Source organism: Microtus oregoni, unplaced genomic scaffold (genome assembly GCF_018167655.1).
Source record: "Microtus oregoni isolate MIOR12 unplaced genomic scaffold, Mior012 000007F_ref0000211, whole genome shotgun sequence".
In the NCBI taxonomy this organism is placed as follows: Eukaryota; Metazoa; Chordata; class Mammalia; order Rodentia; family Cricetidae; genus Microtus; species Microtus oregoni.
In genome coordinates, this window is record NW_024543066.1 from 41,482,097 (window position 1) to 41,509,207 (window position 27,111).

The following is a 27,111-nucleotide window of genomic DNA, read 5'->3' on the forward strand; positions in this document are numbered from 1 at the left end:
CTGTCAGATCCGCCCAAAGCTTTATGGGGAGCTTGAAAGTGAGAGCCAAAGGCACTGTAAAGCTAGTGATGGAAGAGGATGCACACGCACGTCTGCACCATGGGGGAGGTGAGAGACACCGTCACACTATTGAGAGATCTCTTCTGCCTGTCTAGCCAACTCACTAAACAAAGAATCAAGGACAAGCACACCAAAAGGAAGAAATGGTTGCCTGAGTTACTGTGGTATATCATCTAATATGTCCATTTTCAACCACAGCAAAACACGAGATGTGTAAAGACATGGGTAGATATGATCTGTAGAAGAAAAAAAAAAGAACAAGAAAAGTAGATAACAAAAATTGCCTTCTGGGAATCCAGATGTTGGATTTAACAGGACAAGAAATTCAAACTAATATTATAGTGTGTTCAAATAAACGGAAGAAATTGTATTCAGAGAATAACATGGAAGTATGAAAACCATGCCTCACAAAATATACAGCATCAAGAAAGAGTAAATATAAAATATATAATAATGGAGTTTAAATATAAATACAGTAAGTGAGATAGCTCAGGAGCAAAACTTAGCACCTAGCCTGATGATCCAAGCTCAACAAGATGGTGGGAAGAAAGAACAGATTCCTGGCAGTTAAACCTCTGATGAAAATGCCATGGCATGCACACATACAGTCGACATATAAAATTAATTAAAGAACAATAGGAAGATGGAAGCTAACACAACAGAAGCTTTGAACTGGTAGAAGAACCAGTGAGTTTACATTAAAAATTATATAATCTAAAGAATCATTAAAACTAATAAAGTTGACAGAGCTTCAGTGAAATGCAGGGCACTATTAAGTACATCAGCAAATACTATATCAGAAGGGAAGGGGTATGCAATACAGTAGTGTATCAGCTTGTGCTATATCAGAAGGAAAGTGGTTTTTAGTACACTAATGCATTAGCTTATACTATTTCAGAGGAGAAAGGGTACATAGTATACTAATACATGATCATGTACTATATCAGAAGAGAAGGCATATACAGTACACTAATACATTATCATATATTATATCAGAAGAGAAGGGGGTATACAGTGCATTAATACATTAGCATGTATTATATCAGAAGAGAAGTATACAGTATGCTAATACATCAGTATATACATATACAGTACATTAATACATCACTATAATGTATCAGAAGGAAAGGAACAGGAGAGAGGGAGAATAAAAGAGAGAGAATCAGAAAAAATATCCCAAGAAATAGTGAGTAGAAACTTTTAAGATTTAAGAAAATTGTTAAACACATATTCAAGTATCTAAACAAACTAACAAATTCCATTAGGACAAACTCATACTTAACTGTACTGATAACACAGTTTAGTAAAGACAGAGCTGATCATGAAAGCCATGAGAGAAGATATCTGGGGGCCTTTTGGAAGTTGTTAGATCATAAAAGGAGAACCTTTATGGTTAGGATCAGTGTACTTCTAAAAAGAGACACCCAGAACCCAGAACTCATATCCTATCTGTTAAAAAGAGGCCTTTGCTAGATACCAGGTCACCTTGACCTAGGTGCCACAGCCTATTTATTGTTTGAACTTCCCAGTCTGCAATATTATTTTATAGTAGCTTATACTGACAAAGAAAGCCCAGAAGGAAGCAGCACATTTACAGTGAAATACTGGATTCTTTCCTCCCTAACATCAAGAAAAAAGACAAAAATATGCACTTGTTTCTCTTCTATCCAATATTGTACAAAGGTTTTAGTGTATGTTTTTGCAGAAAAGGAAATGAAAACACCCATGTTAAAAAGTGAGGTTAAAGCTATGCATGCATCTGATGCAGTCTTTATATAGAAAAATATCTTAATCCACTAAAAACTGCTTAGTTGGTGGACACATTCATGATTTTTCAGGATAAAAGATAAATATGTAAATAAAACAAGTGAGTACACATTCCTTATACAATGCCATGTATAACACCATCATGAAGAATAAACTATATTGGAATAAATTTCACCAGTGACCTACAGGATTTCTACATAGAAACTAGAAATCACTATTGAGCAAAGATGGAGAAGAAATACAAAAATAACCAGTGTGCACAGCTGCAACACTTAGAATGGTTAAGGCAATAGCCATCCTCAACTGGAGCTATATATAGATCTCACCAGCTTTTGTTGAGATGAACAAACTGATTCTGTTGTTCGTGTGTAAATGTCAGATCCTAGAAATGAAAAGATTCATTTTCTAATTTGTACATGATCCAGAGTAGTCAAACCCATCTCAACAAGCAGCAAAGTTAAAGGACTCAAACTTGCTGACTTCAAAATTGTCTATAAATCTGCCATAATACCCACAGGATCTATGCTGGTCAGTGGATGATCAGAATTCAGGGCACAAGTGGGACTCACAGAGTGATGCTTGACAGGGCTTGGATAGCAGTGATATGTAGAATCAATAGCTCCTTTACCTGGAGACATTGAGGTATCTGTGACATCTAGAGATCTACATAGAAAAGAAAGAATTTGATCCCTTCAGGGTACAGTATGCCTCCAAAACAAAAGAAGAGAATACCTGAGTACAGATCATTGAGAATTCACTATAGCAGCTCAGAATACAAAATTCATTTTATTTCCATTATATCTTTATTTACTTGTTTTATATAAGCATGTGTGGGGTTGTGTATTTCATGGTGAGTGAAAGAGGTCAGAATTCAATTTACAGGAATTGGTTCTTTCCCTCTACTATGTGGGTCCTGGGGTTGAACTTAGGTCATCAGGTTTGATGGCAAGCATTTTACCTATGGAGCCATTTCTGGCCTGTCAAAATATAAAGTTTTTAAAAGAAAAACAGAACTATTGATAACCTTGTATAAGAATGGTATTTTAAATACATGACACCAAAGGCATAGTAGCAAAAGAAACTATTGAATTAGAATTGATCAAGTTTAAAGACTTCAGTGTGCTTCAAAGAGTAATCAAAAGAAAAAAAAAACAGAATAAGGAAATCTTATATACATATCTCTGCTATGGAATTTGTAGGCAAAATGTGGAAAGAACTCTTCAATTCCATAGTGAAGACAATAAATCACTTAAGAAATGAACAAAAGATCTGAGATAACTTTGCAGCAGAAATAAAGGAATAGCTAATAGACGCCAGAAAAGATGGCCAGTGTCCCAAACCATAGTGCAAATGCAAATCAGCAATAATAGATGGCTCCTCGCCTACCAGGATGTCTGTAACTAAACAGACAGACAAAGGCAAATATGGTTGAAGCTTGGAGAGCTTTAGTTTGTGATGCTAGGAGGAGGGTAAAATGGTGCAGGCACTTCAGAAAACATTCCAGAAGCTTCTCAAAAAGAACAACAGAAAAGTAAACCAGCCATTCAACACCCAATAAAGCTAAATGGAGAGAAATGCCCAGAAAAAAATTCACTTGAACATAAAAAGCAGCATCTTTCACAGTAGAACACTGGAATCAGCCCAATATCTGCCAACATATACAGACACAAATAAAGAGATAATATTAATGCAGGAATTATTTTGGGCAATAAAGTGGAACTGGATCCTGCCATGCTCTTATGTGGATGAAGTAGAAGAAACACAATCACAATGTTCACATATTCCAGATTGTCAAGTAGCAAAAGAATGGAAACCACCTGGAGTGGTTGTCTGGACCAGAACCAGCAGGTTGCACTAGGGAATCATTAAAGCAGTCTGTCAAACCTCCTAGAGTTGCAGTAGGACAGTGTCTTCTGCAAAGGTTACTATGCTCCTAGACTGAACAGTCAAGAGACAATCAAAAGGAAAACCACACCCACATGTACACGTGCACACACACATTCACACCCACACACATAATCTCATGATGCTTTAAGTGACTTTAGGATTTTGTATGGGCTTCATGCCTAGAATCCTCCAGCACTGGTTTCATTAGCTTCTGGCTTCAACTGGGATCTTTTGTCATAAGAGTTAACTGCTGTATGAAGATCTATGTCCAGACTCTACCCTGAAAAGATAACATATGGATTTGTTAATAATACCTTGGTCAGAGTTGCATTTACTTCTGTCTTTATTAAAGGACAAAAAAGAAACCTTGATTTAAATTAGCAGGCACATAAGTATGAAAAAGTTTTCTAAAATTATTTTTTCATTATAAGCATACTTATCATTCTAAACATTTATTAACATATTCATAGCAAATACCAGATAATTGATACTTATATATGGCAATGCTTGAGACAACTATATATGTATAACCATCATTAGTCAAATAAAAAATATTTTAGTTCTTTCTCACTCTCTAAGTCTCACTAATAACTTTATTTATTAATCTATATTAACCATCAACTACAACATTTAATGACTTTTATGATCCTTTGCAATAATTTTCTGAGTTATATTTTGCTTTTGAACTTGCTAGGGACGTAGCTCACTTGTAGAGCTCATGTTCCATGCCAGGGCCCTCAGTTCAATACAACTATATAAATATATTAATGAATACGGTGATAATTTTGTCTTGTGGCGTGTGGGTATGTGTGTGTTTGTGTGTGTAGGACAGATACCTACATGCCATGGTACATGTGTGAAAGTCAGAAAGCAACCTTGGGTATCAGTCCTTTCCCTATTCCCAGCTTCTTCACTGTTGCATATGCTTGCCTAGTAGGTCTCTCCCAGCTCCTGGTAGAGCTGTACTGAGCACTGGGGTTGCAGATGTTCACACTACTGCTTCAACTTTCACGTAGTTCTGGGAATCCAAACCCAAGCCTTCAGGCCTGCATGATTAGCACCTTACCCACAAAACTATAACCCCAGCTCCAGTAGTTTTACCTTAAGAAAAAAAAGAGTGCGACCATGCCTCAAAGGACCACAGGAAAGAGCCGTAGAGGAGGATTGTTGATGCCTATTGGCGCGGACACACATGTACAGGCAGTCACCTAGTGCACATGTGTGCATAATGCACCAGGTACACATGCAGTACACACCTGAAAAGGAAAGAAAAGCAGGACACTATTTAAATGAAAATACAGAGAAAAAAAGCAAACATTAATAGAATGGAAAAATATACCAAAATTTCAAATTACCAAAGAGAAGAAATGGAAGATTTATCAACAAGAATGAATTAATGTAAAAAATGAAGGAAGAAATAGATATCACAACTGTCAAAATAAATGGGAAGACTATAAAATGCGATTTTGTTTGATGAATGTATGTAAAAATGTGAAGAAAACAGAAGAGATAACATTAGCATTCTGCTCTGAATTTTATACTAAAATACCACAAAAAAATAAAGATTATAGAAGACACAGGGATTAGTGCAGCAGTTCTCAACCTGTGGGTCATGATCCACACTTGGCTCAAACTTTCCTTTCACAGGGGTGGCATAGCAGATATTTATATAATGATTTATAACAGTAGCCAAATTACAGTTATGAAGTAGCACTGAAAATAATTTTATGTTTGGGGGGGGCAGCACAATATGAGGAAATATATTATGGGTTGCAGCATTAGGAAGGTTAAGAACCACTGGTTTAGTGTAACACACCTGTAGCAACTAAATAATAAACTAGGAAGCTATCTGATTATGTGTGCTTAGATCTTATTTCCTTGGAGTGGAGTGTCAGCAGTCGCTTTTGTTTTTTCACTGTGTCCACGAAATACTTTTTTTATGACAATATTATTATATTAATCAACAGCATGGATGAAAAAAGGTCTAGAATAAACCCTTTGTTGCAATGCATTATACTTTCCACAGAACAGGAACTAAAATGACCTATTACACAATTAGTCATGAATATGGTATTTGCCTGCACGCATGCGTATTGCCTAGAGCATGTCTTCTTTGCGGCGGTTAGGCCCTGCCACAGCCCTACTTGGTTGAGTTCACGGATCTGTTGTAACCTGTAGCTTCCCTGTCACTCCTCTGGTCCTATCCCACTGAGCTTCATTTTCTGGCAGTAATTAGAACTTCCAGTCACTGCCAAAGATGCATTTCATATCCTCCTTGGTTTTATAGTTTGGTAAAGTACAGGCCTCCCCCTCCATAAGGTCCAGAACCTCTGCTTCCAAAGATTCTTCCCTTCATTGGCTCAAACTTTTTTTTTTATTTATTAAGGATTTCTGCCTCCTCTCCACCTCCGCCTCCCATTTCCCTCCCCCTCCCCCGATCAAGTCCTTCTCCCTCATCAGCTCAAAGAGCAATCAGGGTTCCCTGACCTGTGGGAAGTCCAAGGACCGCCCACCTCCATCCAGGTTTAGTAAGGTGAGCATCCAAACTGCCTAGGCTCCCCCAAAGCCAGTACGTGCAGTAGGATCAAAAACCCATTGCCATTGTTCTTGAGTTCTCAGTAGTCCTCATTGTCCGCTATGTCCAGCAAGTCCGGTTTTATCCTATGCTTTTTCAGACCCAGGCCAGTTGGCCTTGGTGAATTCCCAATAGAACATCCCCATTGTCTCAGTGTGTGGGTGTACCCCTCGCGGTCCTGAGTTCCTTGCTCGTGCTCCCTCTCCTTCTGCTCCTGATTTGGACCTTGAGATTTCTGTCCGGTGCTCCAGTGTGGGTCTCTGTCTCTGTCTCCTTTCATCGCCTGATGAAGGTTAATATTCAGGAGGATGCCTATATGTTTGTTTGTCTTTGGATTCACCTTCTTATTTAGCTTCTCTAGGATCGCGAATTATACGCTCAATGTCCTTTATTTATGGCTAGAAACCAAATATGAGTGAGTACATCCCATGTTCCTCTTTTTGGGTCTGACTTACCTCACTCAGGATAGTGTTTTCTATTTCCATCCATTTGTACGCAAATGGAACCTCCTGAGACTGAGAAGCTTCTGTAAAGCAAAGGACACTGTCACTAAGACAAAAAGGCAACCCACTGACTGGGAGAAGATCTTCACCAACCCCGCAACTGACAAAGGTCTGATCTGCAAAATATATAAAGAACTCAAGAAACTAGACCGTAAAAGGCTAATCAACCCAATTATAAAATGGGGCACTGAGCTGAACAGAGAATTCTCAACAGAAGAACTTTAAATGGCCAAAAGACACTGAAGGTCATGCTCAACTTCCTTAGCGATCAGGGAAATGCAAATCAAGACAACTTTAAAATACCATCTTACACCTGTCAGAATGACTAAAATAAAAAACACCAATGATAGCCTTTGCTGGAGAGGTTGTGGAGAAAGGGGTACACTCATCCATTGCTGGTGGGAATGCAAACTTGTGCAACCACTCTGGAAAGCAGTGTGGCAGTTTCTCAGGAAATTCAGGATCAACCTACCCCTGGACCGAGCAATACCACTCTTGGGAATATACCCAAGAGAGGCCCTATCATACAACAAAAGTATATGCTCAACTATGTTCATAGCAGCATTGTTTGTAATAGCCAGAACCTGGAAACAACCTAGATGCCCTTCAGTGGAAGAATGGATGAAGAAAGTATGGAATATATACATATTAGAGTATTACTCAGCAGTAAAAAACATAAAATACTTTTTTAAAAGTGAAATTAGCCAGAAAGTTCACTTTTGCACTTGAAGTAACAATATATACCTGATAGGGTTCAGTTCACTAATCTTTTATTGTATATGGATAATAGTCCCCACCTTAGCTACTTAGGAAGCATATTACTTAATATTTGAGGATCAACATGAGCATCCTAACAATTTGATGAGCATCACAGTGGTTGCTCAGTCACCTGTCGGACTCAAGGAAAATAGTCCTTTTGATTAACATGGAGAGCATCCATTAACATGGACTACAGGAACAGATAAAATTAGGAGTTTCTATAACAAGAAAAAACAGGAATTGAAACATAAAATGAATCAGTTCAACCAAAGTCAATGAATTCATGCAGCTTTAGCTATAATTCCAACAACCTCTTCTTGAGATCATGCAAAAATATTATATAGCTTTCCTATAGAATAAGAAATGCCCATATATGCTTTGGAGAAGTAAGACATAGGAGAGGAAGTGTATATATGCACCTTGTGGTGTCATTGAGGACTTTATATATGGAAGATTGGCACAAGCTAGAAAGTCCAATAACAGAATCTGAGACACAGAAATTTGAGGTATGACAAAATTTCAAGATAACAGGGAAACATGTTAGTGGTGCTGTGATATACATTTTAAAGACACTGAAGATATACTGTTAACGATATTCAAAATAAATTCTAGATGCATAAAGATGAAAAACAAAATGAAGGAAACAGTAAATCTGAAGAAAAAACTTGAAAAATGTAACTTAACACTGTGTGGAAGTAGAGAGAAGTCAAAAGCTAAACAGAACAATATAAATCTTAGATTACTCTGTAGCAAAGGGTGCTCTGCAGCAGATAGGTAGAGGACGACAGGGCAATGGGAAAGAGCTCTTGTTAGCATAGATAAACACAGATGGAAAACAGGCGACAGACATGGGAAGATGTTGAAATCTCTTGGTGATTATGGGGTTAACTTTACAGTGTTTCACTTTGGTTCATCAGACATTTGCTGGAGTTCTGAGAAGAAATGTAGGCGAAAATAGCATCAGAATTGCTTTCATGAAACTTGAAGTGTCAGTAACATTTCTGTTTTTAGAAACTTACGCCATGAGAACAGAGCACACCTATGAATGAGATACCTCTTCAGCATTTCCCCAGTGCAAAAATTGATACAAAGTCTCTGCCCATCAACAGAGGATGGGCATGAAAGCCATGTTAGTAGATACTATAGGATATAGATGATTATGCAGGCCTTATAAAAGAATCAGACTTTATCTACAAAAATGGAGAGATCTTTCTCTGTCCTCAACTAGGAAACCTGGACAGAAGAGAGGATAAAGAACCTCTCTTCTTAAAGAAATGCTGTAGGCACCTATTTTTAAAGAAAATGAAGAAAGCACATGTGTAAAGAAATCCATTGTGAAGATGTTATCACAGAGAAATATCTAGTGGTACACACAGATGGCCACTGTGAGCTGGGAATTGGTAGACAGCATAAAAAGAAGGGAGGAAGGGAGGGAGAGCAAGGAGGAGAAAGCAGTACATGTAATATTGTTGGGTATGTGTATTTCTGTCCCTTCCTCTCCCCCACCCCCCATGTTGGGGATCTGACACAGGGTCTTGCACAGCTACATCCCCAGCCATTGCTGTGAGTATATGTGTACACTAGAATTTTTATTTCAGAAGAAAATGACTTGAAAAATAGACTCCCTTGATTCTGTGGCTGCTAACGTATAGGTGCTGAAGCACTTCTATGTTTTACGACCTTAACCTAAGTTGTCACATTGGGAGAAATGCACACAAGTATCTGTCGCTGATCCCACTGTTTAATAGGACCCCTTTTGGTGATCCCACTGTTTAATAGGACCCCTTTTGCTGGTCCCACTGTTTAATAGGACCCTTTTGCTGATCCCACTGTTTAATAGGACCCCTTTTGCAGGATTTTTCTTTCTGTTATCTTGGTTCTGTAAAAGTAGGCCTGTTAGTATTCGTTTTCATTAGCTAATATTTCACGATGTTTGATGTAACAGTTTGGTCACAACTGTGTTTTCTAACATTAGTAGTTATGAATTCTGCTTTCTTTGCTTGTGTTTACCTAGCACACTCTCTTTCCTAGTTGTGTTTTATTTCTCTTGTAAGTACTATGGAATAGTATTCTTTGCCAAACCTGAGAGCCCCTCTTCCTTTCATACGGGATTGAGTCAGCCCTTTTACACTTACGATGGTAATTAATAATGTGATTTTATTTTATTTTTTGTGATTGATTTCTGTGTGACTTGTTTTAGAGATAAGAGTTTCTCTATAAAGATGTTTGTGAGTGAATTTCACATGTACTGTTTGCTATGTATGCTGATTTATGCCAATGTACCCTGCTCAGTACCTTTTGTTCTCCTTTCTAACCTTCATGAAGAAAAACTGAGTGGCAGCAGCAGTACAAACAAGAGACAGAAAATCGCTCAGGACTTGATCAACTCTATTGACCAAACAGGAGAGCTTCTGGCCATGTTTGAGGACAACGAACTTGATGATGTTAAACAGGAGAGAATGGAGGTATGGTACATTCCTGTTTCCCAGCAGTAACTGCCCAACATAGTGCCTGTGGTCCCACCTTCTTGTCCTGTGTCCTTGACTTTTGCCTGACAGGTAAGATCAGTGGCCTTGTCTGGGCAGCATGCTCAGGAGCCAGCCCTGGGAAGGGAAACTTTGCCTCCACACTCGGCTTTGAGAAACATCTTGAGTTTTGATTCTGTTTTCTTCTTTGGAAATAGCGAGCATTCTCTTCTCTGGATCTGACATTTACTGTTACATTTTATTCCATCAGGCTACTTTACATTAAATATTTACTTAACTTTTTTTTCCCCAAATTATTCAGTTGCCTCCAAGGCAAAGGTAATTCTTAGTGCTTTTGTCTTGGCACAGAGTGAAGAACTGCCTTTCAGATTGCTGTTGGCGGCTGCGGTTGGCCTCACTGACTAAGCTGGTGTCCAGGGAAGCTACATGCTTTACATCACTGTCACAGAAAGCAAGTGACATATTTGCATTCCATATACATGTTTTCACAATGAATATAAAAATTGTATGTCTTCTATTTACCTTAGCTATCTATACTTCAAATCACTGCTTCTTTAAATACACTCCAGGAAAAATGAAAGTCATGATTGATTTCATTTGAGTGCCTTCCAAAACACACAGTAGTATTCTTAGTTCTCACTATGACTATTATGCTTTTACATTCAAAAAGGAGTCTCAGTTTCCCCCTTCTCCTGAAATTGGGCACAAGAGGTAATTCCAGAATTCCAAGGGAATTTTTAAATGCCTGTCTCATTGTGGTCTCTATGTGTGCTAAAGCGGGGATTATTTCACATTGAGTCTGGAGGAAGCCCTGTTGACATCCATGCATTGTAAATTTAACAACCTTCTTTAAAGAATTAGCATGCCTAGATCTTGGGCTGTGATCTAAAGGCAGTACCCTCTTAGGTATCAATTACCTAGGAAAGTGTGGTTATCTTGCTTTGAGGCAACTACAGATGGTTTTACTTCAACTTTGCCGTGGGCCAAAAATATGCTAAGTTGTCCAAAGCAGATGATAAACACATATTTCTGATGCCATTATGGCCTCAACAGGATATGATTTTTGTAGGGCATGGTTTCACTTATGATGTGTTGCTTAGGGAGCAAAGTGTACTTTAGTTTCTAATATTTCATATCATGAGATAAACATGAAGACAGCCAGTAAAGGAGGATCCTACCAAAATTATATGTAAAGTGGAACACCTGACTTTCAATTTCACTGGGACAGATCTCAGCTAAATCAGTAAATTGCCTGAAGGCCATTCCACAGTTAAGGGAGGGAATGGGGTGGAACATTCTGTAACCCTAGGCTCCTAATAACAGAGTAGAGCTGGAAGGACGTTGACTCAGTATAGTCAGTCAAGACGCCAGGAGCAAAAACAACTCCAGTGCTCACACATACGAACCACTTTCTGGTATTGTACTATACACTGCATGGTGTCAAGCAGGACAATGAGACAGCAGCAAACTCAGTAAGGACACTTACAGTTGAAGTAAGCCATATCTAGACAGCAAGTCCAAAATTGACTGTTTCTTTAAGCCTACAACATGCTAGAATCTTCTCCTGCCAAGATGACAAGTAGTTTCCATATTTTACTCATCCAAATGACATAGTTGAGATGAATAAAAATGATAGACTTGTAGGAAAAACTGTAGACAGTAGAAGTAGAAAGTGGGACCGTTAAGAGCAGAGGCCTTGCCTGCTTCTAATTTGACAGGTTATAGTTTCAAGAGTAAACCGCAGCTGTGGCGTCCATATGAAACCACTTTGGACTCGAGACAGCAGTCTCCTGCCTCTAAAGCACAGTAGAGTAATCGGCCCTGCCATCATCCATGGTTTAATTTTCCTCTAAGCATCACTTATGCTTGCAGAAACCATGCTACCTTTCCTCCTAGAGCAGAGGAATTGGTGTAGACCCACCAAGGGAACTGCATTGGGACAGGTGCTCTCTCCTCTCTCTCTTTGTTATTCTCCCTCTCTCTCTTTTCCTCCCTCCCCCTCTCTCTTTTCCTTCCTACTTCCTTCTTTCCTTCCTTCTTCCCTCCCTTCCTCTTCCCCTTTCCTTCCTTCCTTCTTTCCTTCTTCCCTCCCTCCCTCTCCCCCTCTCCTTCCCTCCTTCCTTCTCCCCTTTCTCTCTCTGTCTCTTCCACTTGCCCCTTCAGTTCTCATGTAAATGCAGCTTTGAAGTACAAACTTCTACAAATATAAAGACCTGAGATCCTAGCTTATCCTGAAAGCACCCAGTGGGTGTGTGAAAAGCTTGTTGTTCTTTGCTGTAGTTTTGAACTGATATATGTGCCTGACTTTGTGTTTCCTTAGAATCTACTTCATTGCTGTGAAATATTTGGGAACTAGAAATAAGAAAATTGTCTGAAATTTTGCATCCATTTTGCCTTTATGGTTCATCTTCGTTATAGTATATCCTATCAACCTGTTAGTTCTCCAGCACCAAGTTTACAACATTGACTGTAGCAGATCTCCATGGATGTGATCTGTGAAGTTGCCTCCAACTTAGCAACAAATGAATGTCTGAATGAATGAATGAATGAATGAATGAAAATAAATGCATGCACCTTGGTTGTTTTAGTGTATTTAAGAGACATGACGCACAAAAGAGGGAAATTGAAAGCATAACCATCCAATTGAATACAACCCACTTCTAAATGAGGCAGATATGTTTTAATGTTGATAATCGTTTCTAGGTTGAATCTTTTTTTAATCTAGTCAGCTAGGTGTGGCTAAGTAAACCAGAACCAGGGTAGAATCCCTAAAAGCTGGAGATAGATTTGATTTCTCTTAGCAAAAGCCCTCTGACAGGAGAAGCTCAAGTTTGTCATTGATCAAGTAAACCATTCTATCCAAGGTGAAGAAAGGCCTGTAAAGATGATCGCTTGAAAACTCAGGTGAGCTCAGCCTCCAGTCTAATCTACAAATAGCTAAGGTCCACAGGAGACCCAGAGGAGAACTTACCAGAGAGAATCCCTACAGGTGACTGTTTATATTTCTGCTGTAATCAGGTAGAATCTAGTTAGAAAGCAGGAGAGAATACATATAAAGCAGCTAAAAGTTTTATTTTAAATAAGCTTTAAATAAATAAATAAGTTATTGAGATCTCAGGTGCACCTAATTTGCTTAACGAGGAATAAACTGCCATTAGTTTTTGTGAGCACAGCGTCTCCTGAAGGCTGAATAAGAGACATCACCTTCGTTATCCAGCCAACTCTCAGAAGTCAAGTTCTAATCTCCAAGAGCTCTCAGTCCAGACATTGTGGTTTCTGGAGACAGACAAGACAACTAGAAACCTCACTGAGCAGTCAGAGCACACAACTCTCTTGTCTTCTGTCTATAAAGAGTATTCTTTCTATTAGTCCCCAGTCGTTATAAAGGGAAATAAAATTCCTATAAAACTAAGAGTCTGTAAACACCTCCAATAAAATCTAACATAAAAAAGGAATGGTATGGGTAGGGCAAACATTTATAAAGACAATTAAACCCCCAACCCCAATTAAAACAATTAAAAAGAAAAAGCCTTTCACTACATGCTTAAAATGCCAGGGAATTTGGGTTGGGAAATGAAGATAGGTGTGAAGGTCAAGAGTTATGTCAAGGTCTCGGGTTCATTCTTCAGAATGGCAGAGAGAAAGAGCGGTTTGTGCGTGTCCTAGAAAGCTGTATTTCTAGTCTAGATGTATAAATGCATGCATGTTTATTTATTTATTTATTTATGCATGTTTATATCTATTTGTTATATCTGTGGGACTAGAAATATATTTCACTTGTTGTCCTTAAAGGTAAAATAACTATCTTAAGTATATGAGACAGATCCAGTTGCTAGGGATAATAACATTGTAAATAATGGAACAATGGGGCTGTGTTGATCAAAGGCGCCACCTGTAATGAAGATGCACTAATTAGAAAATGCTCATCATCCATTTCCAGTGCCTGTGGACATAATGGTTGTACGGGAAAAGCCAGCCAGCAGAAGTACAGACATGTAGGAACTAGAACAGTTCATCTTCAACTCTTTATCAATTAATTTAGATGAAGAAAATATTTATAATGAATATCTGTTTATCTAAAATTCATATGGATGTGACCATATTAATCGTATTTCATTAAATCCCAGAATCCCTACTTAAGCCACTTCCATTTGCCAGAGTTAAGGGAACACTAACGAATAAAGTAAAACCTTCACTATATTCAGGTGTTAAAAATTACTGTGATGCATGGAATATCAAGGTCTTGTTTAGGTAAGCCTTGATATTCATTCTTAAAGGCATCAAAACTAATAAAATAAAGGTAGCTTCTGATTTTTAAAAATTAGCTCTTCCCAGAAACTGCCTGAGCATCCAAATGAATAGAAAGACAATGTGCAAGTCTGCAAGAAAATGTTAGCTGTGACAGACTTCATGTCAGCAAGAAGCATAGAGAGAGATGTAAGCAGTGTCCCGAGTACAGGAAACATGAAGCACATTCTATGCTCCTGGATATGAATGTTCAGCCTTGAAAATGGTCTACTTGTTTTCATTGAAATAGAGGGATGCATTGCAATGTCATGGGATCTTTGTAGCAGAATTTAAAAACTTAATAACATTGAATTTGTCGTACATGATTTAAAAAAAAAAAAGAATCAAAAACTGTAAAGGTTTTATTAAAGAGAAGCAGAAGTCAGAGTTTGGTTTGCCTCGCCTGGCCTGTTAACATTTCCTTACCCATTAAAACTGTAAGTGTGTGACATAAACGAGGGTCAAAGTGATGGCAGAGATCATCTCAGGAAGGCGCCAAGATGGGTCATTAAAACACTGAAGCCATCTCTTGACCTTAGAGTTCCATTTCAAAGGAATTTCAAGGAATACTGAGTGATTTTCTAAAAATAAAAACTTTTTTAATAGAGGTAAATATAATTAAATACCAATTGGCATATAAAAAGACTTTTTAGGCTTTTGTTTTCCAGGCTTTTTGAAAAATTCTACTAGTCTAGATGTCAACAAGGACAATAGGCAGACTGAGAGAGAAAAATTGCTGTCTTCAAATAAGATTATAACTTAGTAACAAAAATGCACAGCCTTCTCTTTAGAGGCTCTACAGAGAGTTTGTAACATTGGTATACTTTTTGAATCTTTCAACAAAAATAGACTCTTTAAAAAAAAGTTTTTGTAAAGATGCTAGGATTTCAATTTGGAAGAGGAAAATGACAAAAGGAGTGACTATTAAGTTCTATTATATAGGTGCTGTGTCTGTCAGAACAAATCTGGGGCACAGGTCAGTGTGATGGCTGAACAGCCTGCTGCCTAGCCCAAGATCCTGAGTTCAGTCCCCAGCACACACATGGTGGCAGGAGAAAACTGACTCTCCAGTTGTCCTCTGTCTTCCACAGATGCAGTGGAACACACACACATAATAATAATAAAATAATGATGATGATAATTTAGATGTAATTTTTAAATGAGCAGTGCCCGAGCTAAAGGACTCTGTGGTGACTCAGGTTCTGACTGGAAAGTTCTCCCTGCCTGCCTGTGTCTTCTGCCTGCAGTGCCATCCAGACTCGTCATCACTAGTTCTGAGTGAAGTTTACCTTCTTGCCTCTTTCCTAAATCCTCCAGGGAGCAGAATGAAAGGAATGACCTTGAGACTGAATCTGAGCAAGTGCTCTCTCCTCATCTAAGTCAGAGAACACATGGCAGCAGCAAGGTCCCTTGTCTTGGTAAAAGAATACTTTTCTAAAGTTCAGACTTAGTAAAATACAGGGCCAGGATGACTGTTCATCCCCCCCTTTCCCAGTTCACAGTGAAACAGCCATGCCAGGGTAAAGATGAACACCAGCACTCTCAGCCGTGACATCTAATGCTGCACTGAACACATGCGTAGACACGTATGGCTGGGCTGCTGGACTAACTCCTGCATCAGTGTGTTTATTAAGCACATAACTGTTTATACTGTTCAATTACAATTTTTAGAACCAATATTTTCTGTCTCAAGTAATTTTAATTGGATCTTTTTTAAATGAAATGCTTTTCTTAGAGATCAGTCCACCAACTTGTTTATAAAACACCTTGGCAGAAAAGAGTTTTAAAATATCATTGAATTTAGGAACACCACAGGATTTACCACTAATTTACATTTAGTGTTTATAGTTCTCAGATTGTGGTCGCTGTAATAACCAGCATATTTTTGCCTTGAATATTTTGTGGATTATATTTCCCTATTCTTTCTCCTTGACCCACATTCCCCACATTAGGTGGGCAGATTGTTGTTATATAGTCTGGTTTCATTTATCGTCACTGGCTTAATCTCAGTAAGTTATTATTTCTAAATATGAAAATAAGTTTATTCTGTGGCAAGGTTCCTTAGTGCCTCAGTTTGTACAGTGGAATTAGCAAATTATTGCTTATTTGGTATAGAAACCCCTCCCCTTCTTTCTTTGCATCTGTTCTTAGGACCCAACTTCTTACTGCTACTCCCTGGTAGGTATCAGCTTATTTCCACCATCACATTCCTCACGTAGAACTGCTTGTGTTAGGTTCAGCTGGAAGTGTATTAGTGATTAGTGTGTTCCGTTGTGTTAATGGATCTGTCTGACACTTTTCATGGCATCAATTTAAAGGGCAGGTGAGAGCCAGTCAGGCCACTGCTTTGTGCCATTCTTCTTTTTCTATGGGAAAGCCTTTTATCATGGTATTAATGCATCTTTATGAATCTTGCTCCAGAAGTCTCTCCATCTTCAGAGCTCACCTTCCCCACCCTCCTACTCTTCTCATATGCTCTGCCAGGGCTCACATACACTTGTATAACACATGAGCTCGCACGCATGCCTTCATCTGGCAATATCTGTTCAGATAGTTCAGGATGTGAGGAAGTCCAATAGCCACTGGCGTGTGGCTAATTAAACTTGTTAAATGAGCTCCCAATGAACATGCATGCTTCCAAACCCTGGGAACTAAGTGTTTGTCTATACATGATGAATAGCATAGCTAGAATAGCATAGCTATGCTTTTAGCTAGATTGTTAGTTATCTTTCTCATCACTGCAACAGAATGCTTGGTAAGGAGCAACGTAAGTGAGGATTTCCTTGGCCTCACAGTTTCATGACAGAAGATGTGGTGGCTGCATGGCTGTGAGAACAAGAGACAGCTTAATAATATGCTGGTGAGCCAGGACAATGAGTTTGCCTGGAAGAGAACCAGGCTGGAACCCTGAAAACCTATCCCTCTGTGGTCCAGTTACTTCACCCAGACTCAAGCAGGGCCACAGCATCCCTGAACAGGACTTCCATTTGGAGACTCTGTGATGTGTCACACTGAGCCACAACAGTGGGCTATGCTGATGCTATTATCTGTGAGTTTTTAAAATACAGTTTCCAAGTACAGAAAGCTACTCTCTTCTGAATGGAAAGACTGTGGCTATACAGGTACGCCTCTGTGAACTCGTTCTGCCAAGGCTCTTCTCAACTTCACTGCCTACTTTACAGTTGTGAAAGGCTGTCATTGTTTGACTGGCTTCCTGTTGGAATCTTAAGAGATGCTGTTTTCTTAACTAGAGGTGTCATCGATTGTCCCTACCCACACCTACTTCCATGTTGACTTGTACTGACGCAAATATGTCTCTTGGCAAAGCCAGGCACCAATCACTTCTGGCTTTAATAGCAGATTCTATTTTTCAGATGGAGTACTACTGTAGATGTAGTTATTTCTGTCCAGAAACTTACTCTGAATATTTGGCAATAAGGAGTATATACTTTTCATTTATCTGCTGCATATACTAGACTGACAGACCATGAGAATGAATTATTATTAAAAGCCATATTGTCTCCGTCATTGTTACTGTAATATAGCTCCTATGATTAGTTACAAGGGACAGTGTTTGCCATGTTGTCAAAGTCCTGAAAATTTTATAATCATACAATTACTGTAGCCATGAAACAGAAAGGACACAGGGGACTAGCTGAGAAGCAGAAGGACTATTAGTGGGAATAGAAGGGACAAAAAAGTAATACAGTTGAATATGATCAAAATGCATTATATCTAATTATGAATATGCCATAATGGAACCATTGTTATGTGTAATTAATATATGCTGATATAAATGTTTAAGTATGCTGTTTAATTAAATTTTTAGTCACTAGGATTTGCATATTAACAGTCTGGTGTTTCATCTCATTCTATTAAAGTAGTATAAGCTCTTACTTCTACTTCTTGCAATTACTCTGTCCCACAGAGAATAAAAGGCAGAGATTGTTGGTAATGAGATCACTGACCTGCTCTTGAGTCTGGAGAAAACAGAAGTCAGAAGGCAGAATAGCTAAGGGGTCGTTTTCACGCTGAAAGAAAACTGTAATTGCTCTCCCAGGTCACCATTGTTCCTTCTAATAATTGAACATAGGTCTTTACCAAAATGCATGCCACATGTAAATATCTCCCATCTGCAGAACCTTCCCAAGCCATGGAGAAGGAGAAAGATGGAAGAATAAGAGAGGTAGGAGAAAACAGAAGAATTGGCCCCTTTTTCTAGAAAATAACTCTGTAGTTCCCTTTCTCCTCATCTGAACAGGCAGCCAAGATAACAGACATTAACAAAAGCCACTGTACACTGCAATACATACGCTATTGATTGAAAGAAACTGAGAACATAAATAACTGGAAAGGTAGCCTGTGTTCTTAAATGGGAAGAATTGGCATTGTTAGGTGTCTGTGCCGCCTAAAGTAAAGTTCAGATTTAGCACCACAGCTGCCAGAACTCAGTGACATCTCCCACAGAAACACTCGGAAGCTTTTCTAACGTTGTTCCAGTATTCACAGTAGCCACCATACAGAAACAGCCTGTCATTTAACAGACCAGTAAGCAAAGGAATTGTGATATTGCTGGACTCAGTAATGCCTGCAGTCCCATTACTCAGGGGGAATCCGAAGTTCCAAGGGTGACCTGGGCTACACAGTGAGACTCTGCCTAAGAAAAAGAGAAAAAAAGGAAGGAAGTGTGTGTGAGAGAGCGACAGACAGACAGAGAAAATAGCTAGTCATTGAAAGAGGAAGAAATCAGGCCAATGATAATGACCCTAGAAGATATTCATGCTAAATGAAAGAAGCTAAACACAGAAAGAGTAATATTAGTAATCTCATATGTGTGTAATATAATTTGAAAGTGATATTATCTACTATTCAGGACTTGCTTTATTTGAGATATCCCTCAACTCAAACTCATCAAATCTTTAAAATTCTTGTATTATTGTCTCATAGTATTGTAGATCATTTTATCAACTTATTCGATCTTTGGGTACTTTTACATATGAAGCCTAAAGGCCCACTGTGTGGTTTAAAGCAGTATGATCTCTGGGGCCAAGAGACATGTAAAAGAAAATTCATCTTCCTGGCTTTCTCCCCACCCCCCACAAGCCATTCAAATCTGGAAGAGGAGAGTCATACTTTATTTAAACTAGAAAATGGGTTTTGTTTACATTGCACCAAGAATTATCTAGTTTACATGGGCTCATGGATGTAGAAAATTCTTTAGAATAATCAAAACCCAAGTTGTACTAGCTACCTGGAAATACATGTAATTCACTAAGAAGGACCTACCCTCCTTTTATTCAGAAATTGCAGTTCTAAATACATCCTTAGGAAGTTACAAGAAGTTTATAAGACAAAACACTGGTACAGCGACACTTTCTCATAAACTCAGAGCTGCTGGCACAGCTTCTGGCAGCCTGTGAATTTATGTACTGATTCTGTTATTGTTTACAGGAATGTGCAAGTGTTTTGTAATTGACCTTTTAAATTGCCCTTTGGACTAATTTATGTAGAATATTTTTCATGCAGAGGTACACAGTTTCCATGTGACTGAGTGTTTTATTGCTTCCTTTTTTAGGTATTTCCGTCATTTTATTCGTGTCCCTTTTATCAAGTCTCTAGAATGCAAGCTCTCACCAGCTAAGTCTGAGACGCTGACTGTTAGGGTCTCCCTCGTTTGGAGTCTCAGAGACACTGGCTTTATTATTTCCTTTCATTTCTGAAGAGAACTACACCGTGGTGTAGTAGGTTTGTCATATTCGGTTTACAAATGTAAAACCTCACTATTTCAAGTCCACAACTCTTAATCATAAGTCAAAAGGCATTACTCTTATCTTCTTCAGATAATTTCAAAATATTTGAAAGACCAAGGTTATTTGTTAATTTATGTATTAGCATGAATTGGATTTCTTATCTCTTACTCATTAGCTGAAACATTTTGTAAAGAATTTTGGTGCCAAGAAATACCAAGTGATTTTGCACCTTGAAGAAATTTGACTAGTAAGAAACATCAAGTTATATGTTGTCTTGTATAGTGTGGGAAAGAGAAAATTCCAGAGATAGGTACCAAGAAATTTAAAAGCTTTCAAAAATAAGGAGACAATATCAAGGACAAATTCAATGTTTTCAAAAAATTTGCCTAATACTAGTCCTTGTCAAAAGATGACAACTTTCTCTTTCTCATATTTTCTTTATTCCCTCTCTCCTTCTCTCCCCCCACCCCAACCCTGTTTTGTGTGCCTGTATATGTGTGTACCACTGTCACTTGTGCATGCATGAGTGTGCATATGCATGTGAAGATCAGAAGCTGACATCCCTAGTCTTCCATTAGTTGCACTCCACCTCAGGATTTTGAGATAGGCACTCTCACTAAACCTGAAGCTTATTTAGACCGGTGGCTCTCAACCTTCCTAATGCTGTGACCTTCTAAAACACGTCATGTTGTGGTTACCCCCTCCCCCACAACATAAGATATTTTTGTTGCTACTTCATAAACTGTAATTCTTCTATTCTTTTTTGTTTGTTTTAAATATTTATTTATTTATTTATTTATTATGTATACAATATTCTGTCTGTGTGTAGGTCTGCAGCCAGAAGAGGGCACCAGACCTCATTACAGATGGTTGTGAGCCACCATGTGATTGCCGGGAATTGAACTCAGGACCTTTGGAAGAGCAGGCAATGCTTTTAACCACTGAGCCATCTCTCCAGCCCCAATTCTTCTTTTCTTAGAGTCATAATGTAAATAGCTGATCTGCAGGATATCTGATATGAGACCCCCTGGTTTAGAATGTCTGAGCCATGAACTTCATATATCTGACTAGGTCTCACTCCTACCCCCTCTACCCTGCCCCCCAGCAATGGAATTATAGCCATGTACACCTCAGAAAGAATACTGATGTTCTCTGTGTTCATGGATCTGAACATAGGTCCCCATGATTGTTTTGGGAGCCACCTAAATTAAACCTTCTCTCCAGCACTTCTAGCTGATATGCTTATAAGGTTATTTAGAAAGATCAGATTTCCTCCTGAGTAAAGAACTTGGCCATAATTTTCAAGTGTTTGTATAATTTATATTCAGGGTTCTGACAGATGGCAATCATCTTGTGTTAATTAAAAGAGATGTCAGTTGTGCTACCACTAAGTAATATGTGTTACTTGTGTAAACTACATCTTTTTTCCAGTATACTGATACAGATAATGTTGACATATATTACCTCTGTGATTGGTATACAGACTGTGTAAGCACAGGCATCATAGATTCCTGAGTTCACATGGAAGATTCAATTACGTATTCTCCTGAGATGCATTAATTGGTATGTGCTTAATTTCTCACGTTGGAAGATTTGTGGCTTCTATACACCCTAAAGACAGAAATGGAGGTGCTGAACTTGGAGTCTGAAACACCAAGGAAATAATTTTGTTGACATTTAAAAACGTACCCACTGGTTTCTGGTCTATGTTGGCTTCATGTTGTTCAACCTAGTGAGTCATGTATTTTTGTTGTTCATCCTGGAGGCTGGATCACATGCCACAAGCAGTTCATATGGTTCATATCACCTTGAGAGAAGCAGGCCACCTCTGCATTTTCAGTCTGAAATCTAAGGAAGTGGCCACTGTTTGACCTGGCATTGTGGCTCAAAGGCAAGGTCATGCTGTACTTCTGTGACCTCCGGGATCTGTGGCTTCAGTAGGATAAGCTTGCATGGGTGGAGACAGCAAGGGAAACAGTGCCTGAGCTGCATACCATACAAGATCACTCTTCTCTTCACCATGTATAATACACAAGCACACACACACACACACACACACACACACTTGTGTTGATCTTGCAACTATAGGTGCTTTATTTAAATAATGATTTTAACAGTATAAATGTAATTTACTTTAAAAATTTGCAAAGAGTAGTGCTATCTTGGACTTAAAGGAACATGACTTGTGAACATAAGTATAAACTCCCACTAAAGTCCACAGAATATAAAGAAAGTAAAATGTGCTTCCATTAAGTTTTTTCTCCTGAAAAAAAAAATCATTCTTTACAAGAACTACACCACATTTCAAGAAAAATGTTTCTTTAAATGTATTAAACACTGTGCTACTCTGGCAAAATTTTAAATAGTGTATTAGTTTCTCTGCAGACTTGAATTTAACTTTCCTGTTAGCCAAGATACCAAACCTTCAAATCCATTTTTTATTTGCCAGCTTAAATATTTCATATTCCTACAGAGTGTGTTTTCTAAAGTGTCAAATGCATACCCGATCTGGTTTATTTTCAGGAGGAATCCAGTGAGGGCTATTTATTATTTTGTTTTATTTATCTTTCAATTTTTCTCCTTCGGTTAGTGGAATAGGACATACTTTTGATAAGGTAATATGAGGGTGTGGTGACATGTATTAGGATTCAGGCCTTGTGCTGGCCTTCCCTGTCACCTGTCACCTGGCAGAATGAACCCAGACAGTACCCTGTCCCTTTCAGAACAGGGTTTCTCTGTAGCTTTGGAGCCTGTCCTGGAACTCTCTCTATAGACCAGGCTGCTCTCAAGCTCACAGAGATCCATCTGCCTCTGCCTCCCACGTGCTGGGATTAAAGGCGTGCACAGCCACCACCGCCTGTCTTTCTCCCAACCATTCTTCTAAAGAGGCAGCTCTCTGCCTCTCTCCCTGCTCTCTTCTCTCCCATCTCTCTCTCTCTCTCTCTCTCTCTCTCTCTCTCTCTCTCTCTGTCTCTTCCCTCCTCCCCTCTACCCTCCCAATATCCTCTTCTTAAATAAACTCTACATTCAGACTCCCTTTGAATGGCATATTCAGTTTTCTTGTCCACTATGGGGCCCACCGAGGCCCTTCTTTCTCAATACCTTTATTACTATTAGAAAAGGCACATTAAACTTTAAAGGGAGTTTCACTCTTGTCTGCTGAAATGGCAGGCACTTGAAGGCACACAACAGTGTTTATAACCAGAAAGCCAAGACTCTTCTTGTACTGTATAATCTCTACTATTCCCTTACATCACTCAGCACACTCTGCTATGAAAAAAGGTGTAGGGTTTACAAATATCTGATACTGTTTGATTGTGGATGTTCTCTTTTTCTTCTGCTCTTCCATGCTTATGTGACACAGACATCAAACTTTTTCACACTTGTTTTCAAAGGGCGTTGATATCCGATTGAATACTAACATCTGGATACACTTTTCTCAAAAACAACTATTTGCTTGAAAGTTTCATTGCGACTTTGTTTATTTTAAAGGGCCAAATGCATCATTTGGCCTTTGTGTGATTCACCTGGTAGTGTATACCATTCACATAGTTCTTTGGTAGGTCCTATATGTCTCACGCTTAGACCATTCACATAGTTCACTGGTAGATCTTATATGTCTCACGCTTAGACCGTTCATGTGGTTCACTAGTAGATCCTATATGTCTCATGCTTATACTGTTCACGAAGTTCACTAATAGATCTTATATGTCTCATGCTTAGACTGTTCATGTAGTTCACTGGTAGATCCTATATGTCTCACGCTTAGACTGTTCACGAAGTTCATTGGTAGATCCTATATGTCTCACGCTTAGACTGTTCACGAAGTTCATTGGTAGATCCTATATGTCTCATGCTTATATCATTCACGTAGTTCACTGGTAGATCTTATATGTCTCACACTGGACCACATTCTCTCCAGCAGGGACCATGTAGAGGAGGAGTTCTGTGAAGCCATAATGTTCCTGGCTCTGCTCTGTTAAATTTCCCACTTCCAAAGCTACCTGAATTCTCTCTCTTTCTATTATGAAAACATAGATTCTTTTTTTAGTTGTTGATTTATTTTTATGTGTATGTCATTTGCCTCTCTATGTACCCTAAGGGGGCCAGAAAAGAGCATCAGATCCCCTGAGTCTGGAGTTATAGACACTCGTGAGCTATCATATGAGTACAAAGAATCAAACCCAGCTCTTCTGGAAGACTAGCCAGTTCTCTTAACCATTGAGATTCCCTCCAACCCTGAACACACAGATTCTTTAGACTCTCTTCCATTATAAATGTTACAGACCTCCTGATACCTGAAATTGAAGGAACAAAAAGAAACTTGACCTCTGAGGTACAGTTGAGAGATGGGGAAAATAGGAGAAAGTCATGCCGTGCATACCTGTGTCATTCACATCACACTATTGAACGTGTATTTCCCAGATTTAAGACTCCGATATGGGGCTGGAGAGATCCCTCAGCAGTTAAGAGCACTGATTGCTCTTGCAGACGATCCAGATTCAGGTCCCAACTCCCAAACCGTGGCTCACCTCCACGTCTGCAGTTCTCACCTCCAGGTGATTCAAAGCCCTCTTCTGACCTCAGTAGGCACTACATGCATGTGGTGTACATGCATACATATAGGCAAAACATCCTTACACATAAAATGAAAATAGATAAAATAGATTAATCTTGAGGAGTCTAATAACTTCTTGAATTAAAATTGCCATTCTTTCTCTACAAAGAATGGGTAGAAATAAACTGAGACTAATTGCGGTGTAGAATTGAATGGACCCACAACCATGAGTAACCCTAAGGCTCTCAGACTGAGAAGCAGGATGCAGGCAGAATCCAGGAATGTTAGATCTGTACTGAGGAAGAGAGAACGTAGGCAGAGGTGCCTTGCGGAGTGACTTACCTAAGCATTCTCATCGTGTGTCGGACAAAAGCCTGCATAGGGACTTCAGTTGATTCGTGTAACTCACTCTGTTCTCTCTCTGATGGCATAGAACACTGCAAGTGTGCACATTGTGGTTAAAATTCAGGGACACTGCTCAGCAGTGATGGCATTTATATAACGATGCCTAAGCAAGCATAGCAAAGTGCTTAGGTAACTGTAAGAGTAGTCATTTGTTAAGGCACCTTTATACTACATTCCCTGAGTTAGTATAGAATATATGTAGATTGGGCTGGAATTCTGTTAGCCCTGTTTAACACTGTCTAGTCCTCTGAAGATATATTTTGAATGTCATGAAATATGCTTTTTCTTTATAGACTTCTCAAAATAACAATCTCTTTGATGAAAATGAAATCGATGTGCTTCCTTTAGCTTTATCTAGTCTTCTGGTGAAGGGCTAGAATAGAGCAGGTCAAGAGCATTTGCGAGAATGTACATAAATGAAAAGAGACAGAATATTAGGTATCTGTGAACTATTCATTTCTCGAGCTCCTTTTTATATCACTCACCTTCCCTGAATTGTTCTGTTAAGCATCAGGAAGTCTATGTCTTCCTAGACTCATGCTTCTTCATCTTCTATAGTTAGGATCGTGTTGATGCCATTTGTCTGTCTGGTGTGGCCCTTTCTCATCTCCTGAGAAGATGTCATGAAGTTTAAAAATATGTAAACTTACATTTTTAAAATGTTGATAAGCAGTATTTTCATTTGAGATTCACTATAGATCTTTATGACTACAAAACTTAGTTCTGGAAATAGGTGAGTTGGGACACATAAAATTAATGTATTTGTTCCTCAGTCACATACTATGGCAGAGGCAGCTGCCTGACACCCAGAATTTATGCTCTTCTTTCTGGATTCCAAAACCCTAACTGGTAGCTAGATATTTTGCCATATAGACAAGCTGCCACATTTCTCTTCTTACCTCCAGCTGGGTTTGGTAACATGATTTGGTCATGATCAATGAAGTGTTCATAGAAACACTCCATGGGACTTCTGTGTAATTTTTTTAAAGGTAAGGGTATCTTCTTCATCTCACTACGTGAGTATGCAGGCTGGGAAGCCAGGGTGGATCACGAAAACAATGTCACAGCCTAAAATGTCAACAGGGATGCCAGAGAAGACTGAGGCCCTGGTGACCTCAGCAGGTGCTTGTGTCAAGTCTAAAGGTTAGCACCAGTGTTCATTTATGTGAGGGAAGATTTTCTCTCTAAAGAACCCTAATTGGAGTTAGGATAAATGTAGGTTGTTTTCTTAATGCTCTCAACTAGTAAAACCCTATCTTGGTAAATTAAGAATATAACTTCTAGTAGAAAATAAGTCATGTTTTAAGGTAGACCTAGTTTAATTTTAAACCAAAACATGCAGTTGGAGATGGTAAATGGTTCCCAAATGCCTACCAGTGATTAAACCCCACATTGCCTGACACAAGGGAATCTGTCTCTCCTACGATCCGTTTCTCATTGATACGGGAAGTGAGCTCAGTTGTGAAACATGCTTTTCTGTGCTGGCATCTAGGAGCAGATCTTCTTAACAGCCATGACATCTCCTGGTGCCTACTGTGTGGAACGAACTGTAGAAAGGTAGAAAGGGGCTCAGGGCAGCCACTGGAGCTTTTCACTTGTACGTTCATGGTCCTGTTCCCAAGCCCCACATCATCCTCCACCCAGGACATTGATTTCCCTCCATTTAGTAATACTTTCTCAGATAACTGATGTACTAAGTCTGTTTTTATTCTGAGGGAATATTGTCGTGGGCTCTGATTTTCAAAGAATAATCATAACCACAGGACAAGTGTTAATGTCTTAATGTGTCTCTGCTTGAGAGATGTTAATTTGAGAAGTTTTGTTCCTGAAGACTCAGTGACATCAAAAGGTTGAAGAAATCATCCAGTATTTATTACTGAGTTTCCTGCCTCTTAAGTTCCGGAAGAAAATAGAGGAAAGGATTTGATTTTAGGTCTTTATTTTTATTGGGTTTTTTTTTTGTTGTTAATCAAAATATCCACCCTGCTACTTGTGAAATTAAAATCTGTGCTAGAGAAAATAAGTACCAGCTGGGCTGCGTTTTTTTTTCTACCTCCTCTAGAGAACACTATGC

General features: G+C 38.8%; 1 protein-coding gene across 2 annotated transcripts in view; it reads left to right on the plus strand.

Moving 5' to 3' along the window:
- The window catches only part of Supt3h (SPT3 homolog, SAGA and STAGA complex component), a 348,399-nt gene that overhangs the window by 228,490 nt on the left and 92,798 nt on the right, over nt 1-27,111 (plus strand). For both annotated transcript variants that reach the window (XM_041656171.1, XM_041656172.1), the window contains one exon: nt 9,877-10,016. In XM_041656171.1, the coding sequence (XP_041512105.1) occupies nt 9,877-10,016 (140 nt within the window). The remainder of the gene's footprint in view (nt 1-9,876; nt 10,017-27,111) is intronic.